The 8,683-nt window shown below is 40.9% G+C and overlaps 1 protein-coding gene across 1 annotated transcript; it reads right to left on the bottom strand.

Annotated features, from left to right (window-relative positions):
• Nucleotides 1–155: 155 nt before the first annotated feature.
• LOC123156520 (microtubule-associated protein 70-3) lies at nucleotides 156–5,927 on the bottom strand. Its single transcript, XM_044574643.1, has 11 exons — nucleotides 5,562–5,927; nucleotides 5,381–5,466; nucleotides 3,561–3,626; nucleotides 3,309–3,479; nucleotides 2,703–2,873; nucleotides 2,443–2,598; nucleotides 2,215–2,361; nucleotides 1,976–2,047; nucleotides 1,314–1,880; nucleotides 1,043–1,227; nucleotides 156–595 (listed from the first exon to the last, which is right to left on the bottom strand). Exons 1-11 carry the CDS (start codon nucleotides 5,722–5,724, stop codon nucleotides 556–558), a joined length of 1,824 nt encoding a protein of 607 aa, XP_044430578.1. The 5' UTR covers nucleotides 5,725–5,927; the 3' UTR covers nucleotides 156–555.
• Between the last annotated feature and the right edge of the window lie 2,756 nt (nucleotides 5,928–8,683).

Genomic DNA, 8,683 nt, shown 5'->3' on the forward strand with positions numbered 1-8,683 from the left:
CTATATCTTTGTCATGCATTGTTTCAGAAAATTGTACAGGGAATCAGACCCAGGGGAAATCCAATCCCATGGGAAACGTTTCTGTTTCTGATTGTCAGCCTGAAATGTAAACTTAAGACGAGTATTGTAATGGAATTCCAACCCAGACAGCGGGGTAAATAGAGGAGAGCCAATAATCATGTGAGAATAACAATATATTCACAACCTGGGCGGCGGGGGTATGGAGGAGCAGAACCAAGCAAACACTCTAGCTACATTACAGATGGGAGAGGGCGTGGAGACCGCCCAGCCTATACAGAAGCATCAGGTGCGTCGACGACAAAACGAGGGCGAGCCGTAGGGGGTTAGACCTCGCCTCAGGGCCACCTCCTCTACGGCAGAGAAGCAATCACGTCAGATCCGAGCCTACTACCCTTTCCCCGGCTCCCAAGATTATCACAGGGTCATCTGTGCTATGATCTCAACCACAAAACTAATAGGTAATAATGGAACGAAACAAATACAGAGCGAAATGGACTCTATGGAATAATACGCCGCCTCAAGTTAGTGCCGCCGTCATTGGAAGTTGCGTGCCAACCCACTTCGCGGTGCGCTTCTGCACACAAGGAACAAAATTCACGGTGGGTTAGAGAAAGAAACTGTATGAAGATGTGTAATTTCAGAAAGAGGGTGGTAAAATAGAATATCTCCTTAAACTTTTTCAGTTTCACCACATAGCAGTTGAGGTCATAAGGTTTAGTCTTGAGGGCTTTCTCCAGTATCAAAATTACTAAGCGGCAAAACAATTCTAAGCTTTTGTTGTAAATGTAGTTCTGTCACCCGAATAATTCACATGCTTCCTCGCATATTTTTTTAGTGGCATGACACCATAAGAGAACTAATCACTAAGAGCAAATATGGACAAAAAATTGCATGTGCGCCCTAACAAAACTAAGATCACTGATATTAAACAGAAATTGCTATTAATGTCACATGACAAATCATCATCCCAAGAATGTGATTTGAACTGTTTCAATCAAAATAAGTTCCTGAAAAGAAGTACCTTCCAGGAAGCAGTTGAGAACTCCCAGACCCTTTTGAATTACCAAGCCGCCTGGCTTTGATTTCTTGGTCCTTGTCGACGCGCATAGCTGCAACTTCTTTCTCCATGGCAGCAACTTCTCGCCTCATCTTTTTAGCCTCCACTTCCATTGCTTTGGTTAAGGTATCAACTTTCTTTGCTAACATCTGCAGGACAAAAGGAGATAATAAATAACTCTATAATGCCCGCATCATGTCCACACAAACTGCATAAATAAGAAATGGTTGCATACTTCAATGGCATCATCTTTGTCCTTTAGACTTTGATCTTTTTCGTGGCATGCTTTCCTCAAAGAAACCACCTCCTTCTGCAACATATTATACAGGAAACCGGAGACCATTTCAATTGAGTTGCTATTTGTGGTTTCATTACTTCTCTGATCTGCATTGCTATTTGGACTTTCAGTAGTTCCCTCATCGACAGTCCCTTTCCAACCATCATTCGCTTCACGATCTTTAACTGCGTCTGTAGATTTGTTAAGTAAATGTGATCCATTCCCATGGACCTTTCCCCTGTCTAGTGACCTAGTTCCACCATCAAATGACTTTGAAGTTCCTTTAGCGTGTTTTAGTATCAAGCTGCTGCTAGAAGAAAGAGAGGATCTTGAATGGAAAGATGGAGATCTCCTTGTTAATAAGCCATTTGGTGAGACTTTAGACATATTATCTGCTCCGCCGAGTGATAACCGACGGGAAGGACCGTTGCTGAAACTCTTCCCTTCAGTAGGCGGTCGACTAGAGCCACTTGGTGGCCCTCGCAGTCCATCTTCCAAAACTTTCAGGCGCAACTGGTATTTTTCCTGAGTTTATGAAGAACTAACAAGTTTAGCCTGTCTGAACAATTCCCTTAACAAGTTTTAGCTCACACTGAATTAAAACAGAAAGGCTTGCAAACCTTTAGTTGAGCTTCAGACCGTGCTGTTCGTTCTGCAACAGCAAGCTTATCACGAAGCTGTTGCATTTCACCCTGCAGAAACAAAAAAAAAAGGTAATTACAGGTCACCACATATGATTTCGATAAAAGAGCCAGCAGGCAAAAACGTTTAACTTCACCAAGAACAAGCATATGCCTGCACCTAAGCAAGCAATGCACATCAATAACAGAAAGGCGTAAATAAATCCTACTAGGCTCACCTGCATGAATCTGCGCTCTTCAAGCCACTGTTTAACTGGCATCACTTTATCATTAGAATCTTTCCACTCATTTGCTACCACCACAGCAACCCTGTTTGCTGTAACTTTCGCACGAGCAAGTTCACGGTCAAGTGTTTTTCTTTCGTCCTGACAAAATCATGAACATAACTAGGTATCAGCCAATTAATATTTGATGGCAAAGGAAACAATTTAAGGGTAGTTTGTTACATTCATCTCCTGCACTTTGCGCTGGTAATCTCTAACAGCATTGGCAGCTGCACCACCTGCAAGAACAGACTCTTCCAGCTCCCTCACAGTTTGACTAAGCTTTTCAACTTCTGCAACCTTTTGGCGATGCAACTTATCCAATATCTTATTTTCTTCCTGCAATGCATAGAGTAAACAATTCAGCATTTTCATAGCTCTATTACTATGTTGAAAGTTGTTTACTCCAGATGACCAAGAATACACTACATGCACCCACATACATGACAGATCTCAATTTGCTTCATCAAATCTTGGTTCTTGTTTTGCAAGTCATCAACCATAGCAGCTTTTGCCATTGCTATTTGCACAGTCCTTTCTGCTTCCAGTAGTGCTGCCTCTTTTTGTTTTGTTAGTCGATCCAAGGCTCTATTATCCTCCTGGAGCTTTGCAATCTGAAATCAACCAAGTCAATTTCATAGTTTATCATCTCTTTTGATCATAGTGAATACATGACTACTGGAAAGTTGCAATTCGATACTCCCTCCATATCACAAATAAGTGACATTTTGGACGTTGACACGGCCTTCAGATGTAACTTTGTCCACTAACTTCTATTGTAATATATGTATAAAAGACAAGAAAAATATACTGCTCTAGAAATACACATGATTTTCAAATCTTCAATATGAATAATTAAAATGATATTCACAGTCAAAGTTCAAAATAAATTACTGGAGACATGTCCAAAACGTCACTTATTTGTGATATGGAGAGAGTACCATCTAGGTGCATTGGAGGATGAAGATTGCAGGCTGTTAGGGAGACATTATAAATTCATGACAAACACAAAAATAGAAGGGGGGATATATGAAAAGTAAAAGTAGAACCTCTTGCCGAGATAGCTTTAGCTCTGCTTCAAGTGGAGCAAGAATGGCTTCAATTGGTGGCATGTCATCATCCTTTTGAGCTGCATGCACTCTTCGCAAAGTAGCTTCTGCCGCAAACTGAGCAGCCATTGCAGCCTTTTTCTCGTCATTTATCTTCTTGACTTCTAGATTCTACAAGTTTTGTTCTCTATATTAATGCACAATCAAAAGACAGAGAAGAGCAACAGATAGACATAAATCATAAGACAGTACTTTGTTATCTAGGTGATATTCTGTCAACTTGAGCTTCTCGTCCATCCTCTCCAGCTCATCTGTAAGCTGCCACACAAGATTACAATCATGTTAATCAGAGAAAGTAGGTAATCATCGTCAGGTTTATGGTTAATAACAAAATAATAAGTATCAACAAGTAATTCAGCGTTGTAACTTATGAACTTACACGAAACAGAAAAAATATTCAGTATAATATGAGCTGCAACAACTTATACTCAAACTTGTTTTTTAATTCATAGTTCTTTAGCATTGTTGAGGAAATCGTTAACTGGTAGCTACTCGGTTGGCTTGCGAGCAGGGGATTAATAGGCTAATCGGCAAGTTAATCGACCATTTAATCAATTAACCGGACGATTTTTTTGTTTATCGGCTACTCGGCGACCCTAGGAGTAGGGGTTAATCGACAAGTTAACTGGTTAATCGGGCGAATTCTTGAACAGGGTTCTTTAGTCAGAGGATTTCAAGCCCTAAGTTTCAATCCATAATGATAAGTTGATAACAAACAAGTAAAATTCAATATAGGTATACACAAGCATTTTAAGTTCTTCGGCGACAATTTATATAAAAACTCATTGTCCACCAAAAAGTATTCAATCATAGATAGTGATTCACATAATATAAAAGGACTACTGGTGCATTACGGTCATCGAATGGTCAAGAAAATGAAAATAATAATCAATAGCACATCGTAAATATTTTGTATTTCAAAGTTTGTTCACATGAAAGCAGGATATAGTATGCCAATGCACAAATACATAAGCTCCTCTACCTTATCTATGGACCATGGAATGCGTTGAAACCCAAGAGTTGAAGAAAGCGGTATTATGCAAGTGCAACTCAAGAACTTAATTCATGAAAATTCATGCTACCATATTTGACCAATTAACTCTTGATACCAAAAAAATACTGATAAAAGAATAACAGAGAGCGAAAGTAAGCTATAAGCATTCAGTAACCCAGTCATAGTAATCCTAAGAGTTGGCAACAACAAGAGCCATTATGTCACAAGAAAAGAAAAGCCAGGCACCTCCTATACAACAGTTTGGCACCATAAGTCCCCGGTTAGCAGAATGATTTCATTGTTGTTGAGCATCTAAACCCATTCAATCCTTGCAAATCTAAAAATCTAGTTTGATAACCTAGCACACAGTATATCGAAATGAACCAGATTCAGTGACAGCAAACGCAGCAAGAGCCATGAGATTAGCATATACTGAAGTGCTCATTATAAATAAATACAAGACCAGCAAAAAAACAAACAGCTTTATCTTTCTACTACAGGTGCTTCCAGCATTGCTTAAGAATGCAGTCATAGAAATTTGGTAGAGTTGGGCACCAAAATACCACCAGTACAGCCCAGAAAAATACAAGGGCACAGGACCACTAAAAAAATTGAAGCATGAAAAACAAATGGCTATATTCCATTGCTAAGAACAAAATTAAAGATGACTGTAGAAACACAAACACCTCCTATACGACAGTTGACAGCATAGGTCCCCACTTAGCAAAATGACTTCATTGCTGCTGAACATCTAAACCCATCGTTGCAAAACTAAAATTTTGGTTTGATAATCTAGCATTCAGTGGGCCGAAATGGACCATAATGCAATGACAGTACAAGGTACCTCAACACCGCAACAAGAGGCTAGGGCGATGCAATTAGCATACTGAAGTGCCCATTCTAACTAATAACCTAACCAAATTTGGCACTTCCCCGCAATCCCTGACATCAATTCCAGCCTAAAATAGTAGATTCCACACCTCCGTACCACAAAATCTCAAGAGCAATCGGCAATTACCTCCTCCACGGCCTTCTCGCGCGCCCTCTCGGACAGCCGCAGCGTGCGTATCTCCGTGTGCGCCTCCCCGAGCTCCCGCTCCTTGTCTAGCACCACAAACCAGCAAAACAGTCAGACCCCTCCCCACGCCGAACCCCCATTGAAAACACCAGAGCGAAACAGCAGGGGCAGATCAGCTCACCCCTGAGCTCGTTCTCGAGGCGGGTGAGCTCGACCCGGACGGGATCCGAGCCGTGCATGAGCGCCATGAGCTCGTCGGCGTCGAGGCTGGCCCGCACCGTGCCCCTCCGCCGCGAGAAGCCCCTGGGCGCCGCCGCATTCCCCTCCTCGCCGCCGTCGGCCATCTCAGATCTGAGCCCCGGCGGGCCGCCCCGGCATGCAAGGTCCGCCGCGCCCCCCGCGTCGGAGGGAGCCCTTAAGCGGCGAGCTCGGGGAGCGCCCCTGTCGCGCGCCGAGATCGGGGAAACCCTAGCTGAGCTCCGGCGCTTGCTCCTCCTTCCCACCGCGTCACTGTGCGTGTGCTGCGCTGTGTGTCTCGCTTTTAGTAGTTGCGGTTGTCTTGCTCTTAAGTGGCGCGTTTAAAAAACTCGGGAGAGGGGAGGGGAGGAGCTTTTTGGATTATCTTAGTAATAAGCGTGTGGGGTTTTGAGAGCGATTAGTGGCATGTTTTCTTTTTCATGGAGGAAGATTAGGGTGGTTCACAATGCTATTTATAGAGAGAGAAGGTTACTGTTCACAGTTTTGTCATTACAAATTTATTTATTTACTACTAGCACATATGCACGTGCGTTGCAACAGGAGACATCATTGACATCGTCACTGAAATATCCGTCAACACGGCACAACAACATTGGAACTGTGCCCGGTCAGACGGAGAGACGCACACTGAGGTCTAGTAAAAATTTCATATCTGTAGTATGTAAGAAGCATGCTACATACTTCTGATATGGTTTCTTGTACGATGATTTTGATCTTAAAGAGCCTAATTTTCAATTTTTCATATCAATGCATTATTTGTAAGTTGAAGCAATGTTTAGAATTTGCACGAAGTCGTGAAAAAAATCTCAATAGAAGGATTCTATTAAATGTGTTTTAGGCCATCTTTGCATACACTTGAATATTAATAAAAAGATTGCCTATGTTCACTACAGTACTACACCACGGCAAAGCTTAGGTGACACACTTCTGCGGGCAAAGATCTACTAATCTTCACAAAATAACAGTCAACGTGGCTTTTAATTTTTGTCGTCTGAGCGAAACGATTCTCGTTGCATACAACTTGACGCCCTTATTTTTGTTGCACATAACGGTTGCACACTGCGTAGCAATGCAGATAAGCGTGCCCCTCCCATGTGTCCCTCGGTGTCAATTCATTTTTATCATTGCATTACAGCATGCCACACCATTGGTATTAATACCAATTCATTTGTGTTATTCTCTCCTTCATATTTTTTATGAACCTCTCGTTCTTTGTCTATCCCTATTGATCGCGCCATTTATTCTCTCATTTCTTTATTACTCATATATGCCCATTGAAATCGATCATTTATACTCCCTTCAATTCATATAGGCCATCGTAACATATTTCATATATATAAAGATTATATAAAAGTTATATTGTGTTAGCATTTCCCAAAATACACCATAGCAATTAATTAGCTTAATGAAGTCTATGCCCTGAATAGAATTTCAAAGCGGTTTGCAGGAACAAATGGCATGGTCAGAAATTACGCATTTTTCTGACCAAATTACATATACAAATTATTTTAATCCGAGTTATAATCATGTTTAATATATTCTCTGTAAATATTAAAAGTCAGGGACCTAACGGGCTGAAAACAGGTCGAAGGACCTACTGCAGCCCAGACGCGCTAGATAGCGGCTGCTACAGTTGGCCGAAGCCCAACAGAGGAAGGACACATAATGTTGGACCGTGGGTTATTTAAAGGGAAAGATCAGGGGCTTTTCTTATAAAAACAATATGACGGCGAACGGATAGAAATGCTTTGTACTTTATTAGTAGGTATAGATATGGATATAGACTAGTAAAAGGGTACGTACGTTGCACCGGGTGTACAAAATAAATAAATAAATATATGCTTAGACAGTTGAAGAAAACTACCACTAAAACAACATTGCAATTAGTTAGACAGCCATACCAGAACAAAAATTTCAAACAATTTTGGTAAAAAATCAAACAATTGATACCTTTTCAGTTCATAAATCCCGTACCATTCTAAAAAAACAAACTAATAAGTAAACATGGATATGCTCTTACTTGATTTTCCACATGGCAAGTCGAAACAATTTTAGTTATCGAAATCGAAGTATAGTAATGATCAAAAGTATTGGGATGAGATTTCCGAACAAAATTGATGAATGATTTTGGTTTAAATGGTTAACAAAACAATGCAATTAGATCTCATTGTTGCATGCCTAAGGCTCAAACCCAAGAATAGCCATGCACCCATAGTGAAGAATAACCATGCAAATCATCAGCACATTCATTCAAAAAGATTGGTTGCATGTACTTCATTCAGAATTCGCAACCAAGGGTCAAATCATGGGTATAGGTAAGTTTCATAGCTTGAGAAGAATTTCACTTAGCTAGAAAGCCTGCCGATGGAGACTCGGAGAGGTGGACTAGTGGCGCAATCCGAGGGCTGCTGGCAGCAAACCCAGGTGTGGTCGAGTGGGCGTGAGATATAGTTCGAGTCCTTCACCTCGTAAATCTTCGGCAGCGTTTCCTTGAGTTCTACTTGCACAAACACAAATCAGCATGAACAATCCTTTTTTTTGTCTTGAGCAGGAAAGCAAAAAGATAGCCATGTCAATCTTTGAAAGTTGATTTCACATCCGGTGCAAAAGCATGGAGATTCCTTATGGTTAACTCGTGCTTCGAAGAGAAATTTATCTCTGTTGGGTTCTCTTTTCAAAAGGTAACAATTTGGAACAGTACTTAACACATCTTTTCACATGTAAATGCGTTCAGGGCCTCTAACGCCGTAACTCACATTGAGCACCCAGAAATTATCAAATTCAGTCAAATATTTACCAAATTATTTATACACTTCTGTCCAACTTCAGATCAATCCAGGTCACGTACGCACAGGATATTAGATGCATGTACCTGAATATTTGATCAAGGTTGTTGCAACTCCTCTAGCAAATTTCCATGAACACTCAGCCAAATAACTACATAGACATAAAGTAGACCATATAGTACATGTGACCGCGACAACGATATTTTTTTTGTTGGAATTGTTCTTTTTTACTGGGCCGGCCAAATTTTTTGCTGCAGCC

Source organism: Triticum aestivum, chromosome 7B (genome assembly GCF_018294505.1).
Source record: "Triticum aestivum cultivar Chinese Spring chromosome 7B, IWGSC CS RefSeq v2.1, whole genome shotgun sequence".
Taxonomy (NCBI): Eukaryota; Viridiplantae; Streptophyta; class Magnoliopsida; order Poales; family Poaceae; genus Triticum; species Triticum aestivum.